Source organism: Monopterus albus, unplaced genomic scaffold (genome assembly GCF_001952655.1).
Source record: "Monopterus albus unplaced genomic scaffold, M_albus_1.0 scaffold82.1, whole genome shotgun sequence".
NCBI lineage: Eukaryota > Metazoa > Chordata > Actinopteri > Synbranchiformes > Synbranchidae > Monopterus > Monopterus albus.
In genome coordinates this window covers 1,046,248-1,061,483 of record NW_018127962.1, presented here as the reverse complement: position 1 = coordinate 1,061,483, position 15,236 = coordinate 1,046,248, and the positions used below count along the sequence as shown (strand labels likewise).

At 41.9% G+C, this 15,236-nt stretch overlaps 1 protein-coding gene across 1 annotated transcript in view; it reads right to left on the bottom strand.

The window, feature by feature from the left end:
* The window catches only part of clasp2 (cytoplasmic linker associated protein 2), a 53,948-nt gene that overhangs the window by 32,965 nt on the left and 5,747 nt on the right, over window positions 1-15,236 (bottom strand). The window contains 6 exon segments of the mRNA XM_020606945.1: window positions 3,789-3,859; window positions 7,122-7,219; window positions 7,964-8,039; window positions 10,145-10,236; window positions 11,046-11,149; window positions 15,002-15,080. Of these exon segments, the coding sequence (XP_020462601.1) occupies window positions 3,789-3,859; window positions 7,122-7,219; window positions 7,964-8,039; window positions 10,145-10,236; window positions 11,046-11,149; window positions 15,002-15,080 (520 nt within the window).

Here is a 15,236-nt window from a genome sequence, read left to right as displayed (position 1 = left end):
GCTGTGTGGCCTAACCCGCCAGCATTACGTATGCACATGCAGTGTATGTGGTGCGCCGTGCTGTAACCTCTGGGCTACGGGGTCCCCCACCTGCAGATGTTTTATTATTTTAGGCGGGTGGGCTAAAAGTATTGCATGATACATAAATAAAAATGAACGAATTAACCATGATTAGACAGCGAGCGAATCATGGTTTTGTCTGTATACAGTGTACTAACTGGAACATCAGGCAGCCCTGTATGATATTGTTTTTATAGGAGGTGCTTTCAAAACAGCCAGAATAAAGAAACACTAAGTTTATACTTCATTCAACTCTTTAAGGTTGGAACCAAGACAGGCAGAGTGACTTACAATGGACTTGATCTTAACAACGACTATTTAATCCTAAATAGTCATCAATCTGAGGAAATTATTTTAAAATCAAAGCACATGTATATACTACAAAAGAGGGTTAGGGCCACTCGCTCATTTATTTGAATTCTGACTTTTTTTTTTTTTTTTAAATCAGAACTCTGACTTTAAACTCAAAATTTGGATTTTAATCTCAGCTTTCTGGGATACAAGTCAGAACTCAAATTTTGTACATTGGCCCCAACACTCTTTGTTATACACAAATGCCCGTCCTTGCTTCTCATATAAACTGAGTGAGAGTGAGCTAGAAAATGAAAGGTAGCAGAGCAACATACACCTGACCTCATATTACTGCCACAGAAAGGAAAAGAAAGCAGAGAATGAGAGGCTACTTCACACTGAAGTCACAGTATTGTTCTTTGATCAGTTCACTTAAAAATGTCACTGTCAAAATATTTCCTGTCTCCATTTTATATGAGACAAAACAAAACAGTGAATCACTAGGATGCACAAATGCTCTTCCACATGTTCTTTATTTGTAGACCCAGCCACACACAAATGCAGTCCAACATAATGGAGACTGTCATTTTAGGACACCCTGGTCTTCCCTCTCATACAGAACACTCGAGGTGAGGCGCTTGGTGAGTTTAAGCTGATTTCAATTTAAAACATATACAGACCAGCCTTTGTCTGAGTGCCAGTGTCCACAGCCAGATCAGATCAAACACACACACACACACTTACCATTGCCATCATCCCCAACTGCCATGACTACAGTGTGTTATTGGTAGGAAACCTTCCTGTTGTCTTTTTATTTGCTCCTCTCCCACTATTCTCTTCTCTATCTCCTTTCCTCCCATTTGTTCAATCTCTCTCCGTCTCTGTTGTAATGAATCAGGGAGAGGCAGTGATAGGCACAATGCTGTGACTCAGCTACTGCAAGAGATCTCTGTCAGCTTCCTCCCTCAGTCCTTTGCCCTCCCTTCCTCCCTCCCTCCCTCAATCCTCTTCTCTCAGCAACAGCTGCCTCAAACTCTTTACACTGAATGCCAGGAGCTGGCCTAAAAGAGATGTGGGACAAGGGCAAGTAAGGACAAATTTGTGTCATAAGATGAATTCTAGGTAGGTTTACTGGGTGTTTATGTCAAAACACCAGAGTCACACAAATGCTCATCACATTCCATTTCTGAACTTCCAAATTCCCTCTTTGGCATGGTTTGTCACCAAACGTAGAGGAGACCAGAGTTAGGAACAGGTTCCAAAATAACGTACGTTAAACTGCAAGATTCATATTAACTGTGCACAGTAAAATCAATCATTTTACTCAATATACAGAGACGTACTGTAGGAAGCTTGGCAATCGCGGTTTAACGAACAGAATTGTCCATCACCAGAAAATTAACTTTTTTAAAAGAATTATCCTCCCAAACAATCTGAGACACACCACGTCACATAATCCAGACATATTCCACAACATCACACACACACACACACACACACACACACACACACACACACACACACACACAAACAACAAAACAACTTTTGACAGCCAAAAGTAGCACGACAAGCTGCAGTAGCTGAAAAATATAAGAGTAAGGAGCTTAAGTTCATTTGAGGTGGCAGCCAAGGCCAAAGAGCAGGGCGTGCAACCAAAGTTCACCCTGGAGTCACTTTCACTTCACGTTTACTGAGGGGAGTTCCTATGTAGTCAACATATATGGACAGGACGTTTAGTGGTTTCAAAGCATCTATAACAGTAGCCAGTGGTAGACACAAAAAAGAAATTAAAGCAATAATGAAAATACTTTAGATGTTTTTCTGGAGTCCACAGCTGCTGTGATAGTGCTGAAACAGTAAAACCACTAAAAGAGTGTGCCCCACACTTGGGTCTCATTGCTGGGTGTTTTGTTAAGCGCTTGTTGGGCTACTTCAGGAGAGCACCAACAGTTGTCCGACTTTCCAGTTGAAGTGTGGAGTTTTTGGGGTAGTTGTAGATCAAGTGTGTTGTGAATCTAAACTAAACCCAACAGATTAATGGCAAGACAATCCACCTTGATAAACAGCAAAAAGCACCACTCAATATTTTACAGACCATCTATGTACATGACCGAAGACAGCATCAGAGAGTAAACCTTAGAGAAGCGGGAGTTAAAAGTTAAACTCCCACCATCCCTCTGGTGCCACCTAAGCTTTTCTCAGTGTCTCTCCCTGTGCTAGAACAGCCAACCAGGCACCAACTGATGATGTCGCTGTTAGAAAGACAGATACAGCAACATGGAAGCCTAAAGGTACAAACAAATGACAGCTTATGCTACACACCAACACCAGACACAACCCCACAGAGAGCATACACTCAGTAAACTGTTACATGTTCAATCTTTACCTAGTCTCCACAATCACTCTACAGCTGTAAGACTGAGGTCTTACAGTTGACAAATTTCAACACCGGGGGTGATCTACATTAACTTAAAATTAAGCTTCTAAAAAGCCTGATACATGCTATGGAGAGGTGAAGGTGAAAAAAAGGGAACTGATGCTGTAGGTGAAGGACAACTGAGACCTCAACTTAGCTTGCTTTTCGGGAGCTGACAGCACGTTGAAGAGGCCGCTGGAGGCCACAAAGCACATCTGTGATGATTACAGGTCACAGAGGGGTGCACATGCGGGGGATTCCACCTGGTAAAGTTGAGTTGTTCTTGTTCATATTTTGTTTATACAATGGCTACAGTGGTTTTAGTGGCCTCCGCTGTCACTGCAGGAGAAATCGTCATCCGGCAGTGACTGAATCTGAATCTATAAACAGTCTGGATTAGTCACACCATAGCCACCCCTCAATCCACTTTCTAAGTACAGTATTAGTGATGGTGCTGAACAAGTCTGAAAATCACAGTCATACAAACATACAAGAGTAATAATAATAGTCTATATGTACAAGCAAGGAAAATATTTCCCTTCTTATATGGGAGTCAATAAATCCCTGAAGTGATACTTGAGCCAGTGTTATAATATGAAACGGGAAAACAAATGTAAAACATCACTTTAAGGGGTCTTAGCAATAGAATTTTAATTTTCCATGGTCAAACAACAAAGGCTGAGCCTGAGGATCCCATGGAACCACAGGTCACACTTTGTGCAGGACAGCAAAGTGCTCAGCTCAGGTCAGGCTCTGCTGAAAGCCTCACACGCATGGATTAAACCATTAATCCTGTTAGGCTCTCTTTCAGGAGCTCATGGCAACAAACTGACGCAGCCACAAGAGCACATGCAGATTTCAACATACACAAGTGCCCACCAACACACACACACAATCTTACTCTTCTCTCAAACACACACAATACCTGATAACAGCAAAATCATCTTGACACTATGACTCAACTTAGTGGCTTTCAGGGGCCAAAACAACTGTGACACAATAAAAGAGAAAAGGCACTGACCGTGACTCGGGCTGAGAGCCATGTTGCCTGAATTCAAGGCTTCATCAAAACGAGCAAATATAACCTGTAACCTGGAGAGAGAGAAAAGACAGAAGACAAAAAGGTTAGAACAAAAAAGCAGATATAGCGCACATACTGATGAAATCATACTAATAACAGAATTTGGTACATCCAAATAAGGCTGAATTAGGAAAACTATACATGTTCACTGACAGGACTGTGACAAAGACGGATGTGCACACACAGCTCAGAGCTTTGACCTAGAGACAGTGAAGGTGCTGTGGATCTCAAGTAAAAGCATTGGCTGCAGCAACATGTGGACAGCCTGCCTGTCTGCGATTTGGTGGGTGTGTCTATTATGACAGCCACACTCATGAAGCTGCAGCAGCGACACGACTCATCATGACATCCTGCTTGGCAGCAAACACACACAAATATGTGCACACAATTACAAGCCAGACCTGCTCAGTCATATGGTTTACAGGTAGAACGGTCTGCATAATACTGGGGCACTGATCGCTCACAATCTACAGACAAAAACTAAAATAATTCCTTTGCACAAACAAAAAAGCCTCACGACTGGTACAACAAAAACAGAGCACAGATACAATGACCCACATCCACTACCATACGCTAATGTCTCCTTGCCAAAAGCCATGAATGTGAGCACATAAAAATAAGACTCATACACACGTCTTCTGTCTGCCTCTTGGTGTCTGGGTGCCAGTCAACAACCACCAGACAGCTTAGCGGCTCCTTAAGTGTCAGTTAGCGTTGCAATGGTCTCCTCAGCTGTGCGGTGTTTTCACATGGTTCACTTCCTTTCATTAGCATTTTAATTGAACTATTTGGTTCAGAAAAACCCTAGCCTTCAGTCTCCAGTACTCATTTGCCACAGTATTTCCCAGTGGGTTGATTATTAGGGTGCTGTGCTGCTGCGCAACGTTGCATTAGCTCCCATGCTAGTGACATGCTCCAGTCCTCTGCTCCCCTCAGCTCTTTGTATTCAACATGGTGCAGTGGCTCCAAAAGGGAGGAAGGGAGAAGAGAGGGAGGGAGTGAGAGAGAGCCAAAGAGCGAGAGACCATAGCATGCTATGGGCATGTGACAAAGCACCGCCTACTGTCGCACATATGAACTGTATGTTAAGCACACACGCAGCCACTGAGAAATCTCCACAGTCAGAGAGTTAGGAGTTAATTCTCAGGCAGAGTCTTTGTGTGCATGTGTGTGTGAGACGGGACAAGTGGGCCAGTTTTGTGTGACAGGCAGTAAAAAGATTCAGTTACCCTTTACATAACTCCCCTCCAACCCCCATAACCAGACACGCGTGCGCATGTCCGAGGGGGATAGGATACACAGCTGCTCCTCCCCCCTCTACCGCTCTCCTTCTCACTCTGTTACCCCAACATCCCCCGCCCCCCACTCCTCATTTTTAATCCTACCTCTCTTTTCATATTTACTTAATTCAAGGATCCTGTCTTCACACCATTGCACCTTTTACACCAAACTGTCAGTTTGTGTTACAGATCAACACCATTCCAAAAGGGTCACGCCTTGTCCAGTGGAGATGATACACACTCTTCAGGTATCTCGTTTCCATTTGGAACAAAAACTATGGGCATTACACCGGTCTACTCAATGCTCACAAAACCTGGATGTATAGGAGACTGTCACAGGTTAATCCTTTGTTACTACAGACTTCAGACTGCAATAGGGCCAATACTTGCATACAGTACCTCAGAAAAAATACTGCTATAAGTTGTTTTAGTTATCTCCATACATCAGGTAGACAGTTAAAATGCAGTTTAAACTTTAATAACAAAACTGTTCAAAAAACTGCCATCTGCCATCAGAAAGACGGACAGAAATCCAGGTGGTATCCGACCTATTTTTGAGTAGTATCATTCCTTACCACTGAACTGATAGAGCGTGCCAACTAGATATTCTAATCACTATTACCAATCTGTAAAATTCAACAACTTCTAGATATGGAGGTGGCTGCAGCTCAGGAGGTAGAGCGGGTCGGCTCCTAACAGTTAGGTTGGTGGGTCCAGTCCTCAGTCAAAGTGTCTTTGAGCAAGACACTGAACCCCCAGTTGGTCCCAGTGATGTCACCGGCGTATGAATGCGAATGGGTGAATGGTGTGAAAGCGCTTTGAGTGTGCTGCAATGCAGAGAAAAGTGCTATACAAATATCAGACCATTTACCGTTTAAGACCATATAACAAACTGCAAACTCTTGCACTGCAGAGGCACAAGGCTCATTTACAGCATTTCGTTCTGCAGTTGTGTATTTAAGGCGTTGCATTTCCCCAGGAAAAACAAACGATAAAGGTAAACCCCTAGATTTCCTAATGTGCATCAAAACAAAACTCATTAGTCCATGCCTCCATTGCAACTCCTGATTATTTGAGTTAGCAATGTAAACAACTTTTCAGGTAAACAAAACACACACATTTTAGTACTGCAGGCATTTGAAAGGAGAGAGGGGACAGGAAAAAATTCTAAATGTCCCATGGAAAATTATTAGAAGTGCAGGGGACACAAGCTGTTGTACTGCAGACATGTCAAGGATTTCATGCATCTAAACATGGGTGTTTAGTGTATAAGGGTTTCCACTTAAAGGATGTCCTTCTATGAAAAACTCCCACTACAAGGTGTGTTTTTTCTCAGAGTAATAAACAGACTGGCAAGAAGATAAGCACATTAATGTTCTACATTAACTTTTCCACCTCTTATTCTCAGCCTCCTTTTACAATAGAGACAGACAGGCTTAATATGTGCAACACATGACTACAGCCAGCATTCACAGATAGAAGACTCATTTGGAGCAGAGAGCATGCAAGAGTAACTGCTGCTCAGGTCTCACACATGGGAAAAAGAGGGAAGGGCGGGAGGGGTTCGATTTGTGCTTAGAATAACCCTCAACTTGGCACATGTAGCCAGGGCGACCAGCGAAGGACAAAACCACTCAGTAGACCTCTTCAAATGACATGAACACACACGCGATTTATTCCGTTTTTTTCCCCAACTCTGTTACTCCACCCAACGCCTTTGTACCTCATCTGCCCCCTCCCACTCCTAGTCAGTCAGCATTGTGCTCTGGATGAAAGTGCCTCTGTGTGTCAAGTGCAAAGTGGTGCATGGTGTGGCCTGGGACAGGCTGAGCGCAAGGCCACGGGACCTAAAGGTCCCTCCATACAAGTCATCTCTGCTGTGCAGAGCACACAAACACACACACACACACACACACACACACACACATTAAAATAACATCAGTGCTGCCACAGACAAAGATGATCAATACCTGACACAGATAAACTCACTCACCGTGCAGCAGGGAGACCTCTTTTTGCCAGGTCTGCCCTGACCCTCTCTCCAACATGGCGATAAACATCCACTAACGTTGTTATGGAGGCCTCACGTACCTAGGCACACACACAAATAAAATTACATGTACAGACACACTCTGACATACTGTGCAAAAAGGCATCACATATTTGTCTGTGTAGATGTCTATATGTTACAAGTAGTATGACAGTTAATTTTCCATAAGAACTGCACTCTTTTGCCACTATCTGAGATTACAGAGACTAAAGGTTGCAAATGTAACCATAGATTAAAAGATAAATCCCTAAGGGCCTGTTCTCATCACCCTAATGGGAGAAATCTGATTTGGTAGTTATTTTGTGGGCTCTGTTGTGATTGGGTGGTTGGATGCCGATAAAGGGATTCTCTGCAACTGAGGGTGGGTGGGCCTGTTGCGGATGTTCATTGGTCAGGACAGAACGTGGGTGGATAATCATTGGGTAGACGATAGAAGCAGATTTCAGCTTTGGAGTGCAACTCCACAGGAGGTTAAACCAACCTCTCTGTCCCTCTCTCACTCACACACACATTGAGAGCTGGTACAGTTGAGTGGGTTAATGGCTGGGTGCTGATGCTCATGATTCAGCAGTGAAACAGGGGGGGACTACAGAGCCCATCTCCTCACTAATCACAGTAATAATCACAGGGCTGCCTTAAGATGCCTGCCAACACACTTGGGATGCTGAGAACTAAACCATAGGCTTAGTTGCAGACTCATACAAGGAAGAAATGACGGATTTCTACCCACTCACACACAATAACAAACACATATGCAGGGATGTTGATCTTGTGTCGTACTGTACCTGTGGATTTTGGTCTCCAGTCAGAGAGCAGAGATGAGGAACTATTTTACTGAGGCTTAGTGGCTGGGCTCCATACCTGAAAGGCATATACCACAAGACAAATGATGAGAGATGGTTAATAATCACAATGTAAAAAGTAAGTAAAATATATTATCATGATATACGACTAATGAAAACCCACGTTAAAATCGCATTTTCAGGAATAAGGAAAATGATTCTATCCTCAAGGAGACAGAATTTTTGAAATCCTGGTGTACTGATCAAATCAAATGTTATTTGTATAGCGCCAAATCACAACAAAAGTCACCTCAGGACACTTCACAAAGTAAGTTCTAGACCTTACTGTTATCACTATTATTACATAGGGAAAACCCAACAAATCCCCCTTGAGCAAGCACTTGGCGACAGTGGGGAGGGAAAACTAATGGGATATAGGACGGTATTCAGTCCATAAGATTATGTAAATCTTATTAATATAACCTAATAAAATACTCAACATTACTCAACATTAACTACTTTGACACATAGATTAAATGTAGAAAAAACACATCAGGTAAACAAAGCCAAAGCAAACTAAGAAACACCTTCATCTGTCATTTCAATACAAACATTTGCTGCATGAAGAAATGCACTGCAAATACAGTAATGAAGATGTTTTTTCCGTTCCTCATTTGTTTTTTTTCCCCATTAACTGTAATGTACTGGGCTTTCTTAGTCACTGCTGTATCTGGAGATATGTGACCCATAGAAAATAGAAACAAAATAAATGTGTCATGTTTTACTCACTCTATTTAGGATTAATGGATACCCTGTACTCTCAGTGAACATGTTTAGCTTTACTATTATGTAGCAGATCAGCATTAAACCAACAGTCACTTTCCATTAGCAAAATTGTGTTAAAATTAAAATTAGCACTGCGATTCTGTACTAAATGGATGAAATCATAGATACTACAGCAACAGGCTGAAGGGGCTTTCCTGAACCTCTCTCTTGCCCGATTCGCTAAGTTAAACAGCCAATCAGAATGATCTCTCTCGCTGAAGAGGTTCGACACCGATGCAACATGCCCTATCAGCTGGAAAGCCGGCGACAGGGTCCAACTAGTACCAATGGTGCTGGACACACCAGGAAGACGAGCTCCGACAGACAGACACAGCCCAAACTTAACGGCATTACAGTGGAAAACTACAAGATGTTGTCAAACAAGGTTCAGTCAGTAAGAATGTGTTGAGTCTTGCTGTCTATAGGTGTGCTTGTTTACAGCATTTTGAGCTAGCAACATGCATGTTAACTTCGACAGTAGTGTCTCTGCCATCCCAAACTGTCTGCGATTCTACAAGAGCGGAAATCCTCTTAAAAATAATGGGAGGAAATGAGAACAAACCAATTCATTTATAAAGAAAAGAAGACTGAAAATGTGCACAAAATATAATGAAAATGAAGTCATAATAGCATGCAAGTGGCTTCTGGGAAACTGTCTCTAAATCGACCAGCATATTTTCCTTAGAAGACAGACATAAGACACAGTCCCAGTTATTAGGTTACTGTGATTTAAAAAAAACACAAGTTCTCCATTAGGCCTGACAGCTGAAAATGAGACCATGTAGCAGTTCAGGCTGGGGTGAATTAAGAACACATTTTTCTCTGAAAGCACAGACATGACATAACGTCGCATAACAATAGTGAAGTGCTATTCATCGCATATGTGTCACCACTATGGGGTCACAGGAAGAGTTAAGAGGATTAACCAGAGACTGTGTGTGTTTCTTCAATATAGAGAATGAGACGAGCTCATGTCAGTAATAAGTACACATAGACATAACTACCCCTCAGTGTGCAGAATATTCATTAACCCATAAAGAAGATATACAGTCACAGCCAAAAATATTGGACCCCCTGCATTTCTTTCATACAACACACCATTTCTCCCAGAAAATTGTTGCAATCACAAATTCTTTGGTATGCTTATGTTTATTTCTTTTGTTTGCATTGAAGCAGCACAATAAACCAGAGGGGGAAAAACAAATCTAATATATTCCACACAAAACTCCAAAAATGGACTGGACAGAATTATTGATACTCTCAACTTAATACTTGGTAGCACACCCTTTGGACAAAATTATTGAAATCAATTGCTTCCTGTAACCAGTTTATTCCACAGGAGAAGGAGAAGCTACTCACATGCTGAGCGTGGCACTGAGACAGAGGCAGATTCCTTCTCGACTGCGGAAATTCTTGTGTTTGAAACAAGGAAGCAGCCTTTCCCAAACGTACTGGACAGGGAAGAATGAGAAGGACAAGTGTTTGGGGGAACAGTGAGAGAAAGAGGGTGTCAATAGGACGAGCAGACAACGGTTCTACCATGCTGCTCGACAGTGGTTTGAGCAGATTACTGGGATCAGAGAAGGTTACAGTCTGGAAGTGTGTGTGTGTGTGTGTGTGTGTGTGTGTAGACAGCATAAAGCAGAGAGGAGGCCTGTGTAATTCCTTATATATTCACAAGAGGGAGGCCTTGCAAACCAATGATGGTAAGATGATGTCATGGGGTAGGACTAGATAAGTCTAACTTCTTCCTACTCCGTTCAAGCATGTACTAGGTAGAAGCAAATTGATAATGCATTTGTGGATATGTGTGAAAATTATGTGTGTTGACATATTGACTGTCGTTCCATGTTTGAAAGAATAAATCAAATCAAATCTAATCAAATCAAATCAAGACATACCATACCTTGAAGCTATAGTCATCTCTGCAGCATAGCTTATATTTGTCTGTGTAACAGGTTGCTGCCAACTAGCTCATCTAACTGTACAAAATACACAATACAACATTTTTTAACAGCTACAACCTTTCATACCAGAACTGTCAGGGCGAGAACTGGAAATTCAAGTCCTGAGACCATTTTAAAAATCACCAATGATCTGTTTATTACATTTTACATGCAGTGCTTGAAATTAGTTACTTAAAATAATAATTTGGCTGATAACCCAGAATCTCCCACAATTTATATGCTTTATATATAAAAGAGGCTTTGACTGGTTAGGATCCAGAGGCTTTTACATTCATGTCAGTGTTGTGTCTCACCATGGGCGAGGCGGCCTGCTCTGTGCAACGAAGAATGAGAGCTTGGCTGTTCTCCCTGACCTGATCCTTGCCATCGCCCAGCCTGTCCACCAGGGCCGGCAATACTACAGAGAGATGGGCAAAAAGAGAGAGAGAAAGTGGCGGTTGTCATGAGAGTCAATATGTGAAAATGCAGTTCAATGTACCTACATCAGTAAAGGAAGAATGAGGCCAGACATGACTTTGAATCTTTACCAGATTTTCAATGCCAAAGATAATGAAGACTGCCCCCAAGTGGAGTGCTTTTAAACCACAGACAAACTATATTACAGTATGTTCACCATTAGTGCAGTCTGTGGGTGTGTGAGATACAACCGATATGTAAACATAAAACCCTAAGCAACACCAGCACTGACACCATGGCTCTGAGACGAGGAAAGAGAGGACAGGAAATGAGAAACAGACTGTAACTAAAATAATGTCAACATCATCAAATACTATCGTGTCAGTTCCACTTTAACACACAACTGCTCCTGTGCAATGTGGTGACGCACTCCGTAAAGAATAAAAAGTAAATGCTGACATCCAAAAGACCTGTGAGTATTTTGGTAACTACAAAAATGTTTCAGATGGTTAGACTAATTTTCTATGAAAAGATGAACAGAGGGCCATCAGCTTTCAGTGTATTCTTAGCTTTAATATAAGAACAACAGCTATTTGACAGCTTTTTTATCTAAAGGCCTGCAATTTGCTTGGTGCACACATGAATGAATAGTCTTTGGTGAACAGATCATTTCAGTGATAAGTCAGGAGTTATCTTGATTTTCCTTATTATCAACAAACACCATAAAACACCAAAATCAACTAACTGACCCAAATGACAAAAAACTGAGTGCAACTATAACCCGATAATGCACATCCCTCTGTACCGTGGATGTCCAAATTTGGCCAAAAACTGTGAAAAGGACAGTGAGCCACAATCTTACTGGCCGGCATGACTTTTTAAAATGATAATAAACACAAGCAATTCCAGTTCTATTTTCTGTAAGCACCTACTTGTGTGCTAAATTCACAAAAGAAAGCAGTGCCCATCAAATGAACTATTCATTCCTGTTTGAGTAACGCTAAGCTAAAAACTACAGTGGCAAGCAAATGAAGGTACAGTATGTAATGGTGACCTGTTTTTAAAGATAAATCTCAGGAGAGAATACAGACTGTATGTAAAGACAGACAACAGCTTCCAGAAGTAAAGCTACCGCAAGCAGATCGCCCCCTGGCGACTGGTTGCAGAATAGGCCATAAACCCTGTCCCCTCAATGATGAGCCAAACTGAAAATTCAGGGTAAAAACCAAACAGATTTCCCCCAAAGGTGATTTCTGTTGTTTTTGGTAGCCATTATGACCCTGATTTGTGTACAGGTGGTGGTTTTCCTGAGTAATTTGTTTTGATAAGTCTATCATGAAATAATTTTGCTTTACTTTTGCATAGTGGCGGAAAATGGTGACGAGTCGTCCATTTTTATATACAGTCTATGGCAGAAACCCATGCACTGAAAAATTAAAAAAAGTAAAAGTTTTAGGAGATGGACCATTGCATAGTTTTTAGACTGGTGCATTTGTGGACAAATACAAAAGTATAAAATATTGCTAGCGTTATACATTATACAAAAGTCTCAAAATTCACCACATACTATGGTTTAAATATCTCATCTTATTCAGCTGCCCATAACACTGCTTAAACATAAAAAATTTATTCATTCATCTGACATTCACAGAATGAGAAACAGAAATACGCACAGAATGAAATGCACATGTACTGTACATACAGTATAAACACACTCGTACCCACAGTCTCAAACATGAGCAGGGGAGAGGGCATGATGTCATCTGTCCTTTCTCTGGGTGGGTGGGTGTGTGTGTGTGTGTGTGTGTGTGTGTGTGTGTGTGAGCCGTGCGTACGTTATGTTACCATAATAGCTGGTCGCCATGGCTACAATTACAATAGCGCAAACTAAAATGACAGGGGGGCATTGTTGCACATAATGTCATCTGGATGAAAACAGACACACTTCTGTTGTATGTGGTAAGCTGGCCCATTTTGTTTAGTCTTTTTTTCCACAGGGACAATCTAAGTGACAAGCCACACTGCTGCTGGACCAATCACTTCACTTCAGTGAATCTGTCACACTGTGACCAAGAAAGTATTATGAAGTCAAAGTACACCAGTATGTTTCTGTATGTTTTACTTCCATTTCCACATCATATAAAGGAGCTACTTGGCAGTATGGCCAACAGCACAATATCCAACTGCCTGTGCACACACAAGCAAACACACACGCACATGCATGCACACACCCACACAGTGTAATAGCAGCAGGCATGTTCAGTGAGTCAGACCTGTAGATCAATAATCACTCAGTCTCAATGATCTCATCTTCCTTCCCTCAGCGTGTGTGTGTGTGTGTGTGTGTGTGTGTGTGGGAGGAGGGTGGGTGCTGGGAGAAGGAGAAAGAGCACAGGAAAGGAGACATGGGGTACATCTCATGTCTCTTATAAGCACTGTTGTTCCCTCACTTGTGTCTTAGTCCTACCCATGTAAGATGGGAAAGAAACACATGAGGAGAGAGGACTCAAGCAAGCACGTTATTAACATGAGCAATCCTTCCCTCACATCCTTCATCTGACGTGACCAATCACCAACTGATTTATGATTCAGGGGCAGGTCAGGTCACAAATAACTTCCGCAAAAGATGGTCTCATGTATCCTCGGTCATGGCTCCTCCAGCACAGTCCTCAGAGCCAATACAAGAGGCTTGGAATGTCCTAAGTTCTCAGTCAACCAGAATGACTTCCGGGTTGACTAAGGACGTAGGAATGATTTTATAAGAGACATGAAATGTACCCATCAAAGTCAGATAGACAGATGGAGATTTCAAAGCCAGTGGTGGCTCTGAGAGATGTTTTTTCCATCAATCAGAAACACACAATTCCATTACACACAGCTGGGGCACCATCCAAGATAATCAACAAGCTGTGTATATGTGTGTGCTTTTGCACAGTGCGACAGATCCAGTCATCTCAGAATTCACTGCAGGGTTGAGTGTATTTGTTGGCAACAAGAGCAAGTCTAGCTGACAAAGACAGCTGGTGACACCTAAAGCGGGTGCACACACAAAGACCTGCACTGACATAACAACACACTCACATAGAAGGAAATCTGATAGAAGATTCAGTCTGTGAGGTCAAATGAATGTGAGGTGTGGTCCTGGGGTGTAATAAGATGAGCTACACTATGGCAGAGAATTCAGAGACTAAATATAGAGACTACAGGATGTATAACAGGAGGAAGAGGTGCCAGGCTTTAGAGCCGTGATACTGGTCTGTCTCAGAGGAAGCACAAAGTGGAAGTAAGAGACAAAATGGCAGGACAGAGCAACACAATGCTTTAGAGTTTATACATCAATCAAAGTAAAATGTAAAAGTACAGGGTAGAGTTGAGTACAAATTATGAAGCAGTTATAATTTCTGCCACTTATACGGGTTTAAGTGTAGAAGCTACTTGGACTCGAGCCGGGAGGCAAACCTGTCCTTGAATAGCACTCACTGCTTAACATAATAGATGGAGCACTTTGTAGAAGACATTAGCTTCTGAACCGGATGAACTAAATAAAGAAAGGTTTCTTGCAATCCATTTTAAACAACAACATTGCGTGTGCGTTGGCTGTAGAATCACTGAAAACATATGGGCACAGCTTTGTTTTCTATTTCATGAACTGGAATTTGCCACAAAACATTAGAAGTAGTTGTGTGTATCATAAAGCTACTTTTGCTTCTGCATTCGTGAAACAAGAAAAAAAACTGACAACTCCAAAGTTTTGTTGAGCAAGCTCAGCTTACAAATGTTTTAATGAATGAGCTTTACTATAAAAAGAACATAACCTAAAGGAAATTCAGGGTGGGGATAGGTAATATCTCACCTGTGACCAGGTATCCTTTGAAGCGCTCTCCCATGCGGTCCAGAAATGCACCACAGATGTCTATGCCCAACAACGCCACCTGCAAAATACAGAGTGAGAGAAAGACGGATGTTATAGAGGGTCATACACAACAAATATAAATGGTAAATGGACTGTATTTATATAGCGCTTTTATGCACTGGCCAAAGCGCTTTACAGGGAGATCATACACCATTCACCCATTCACACACCGATG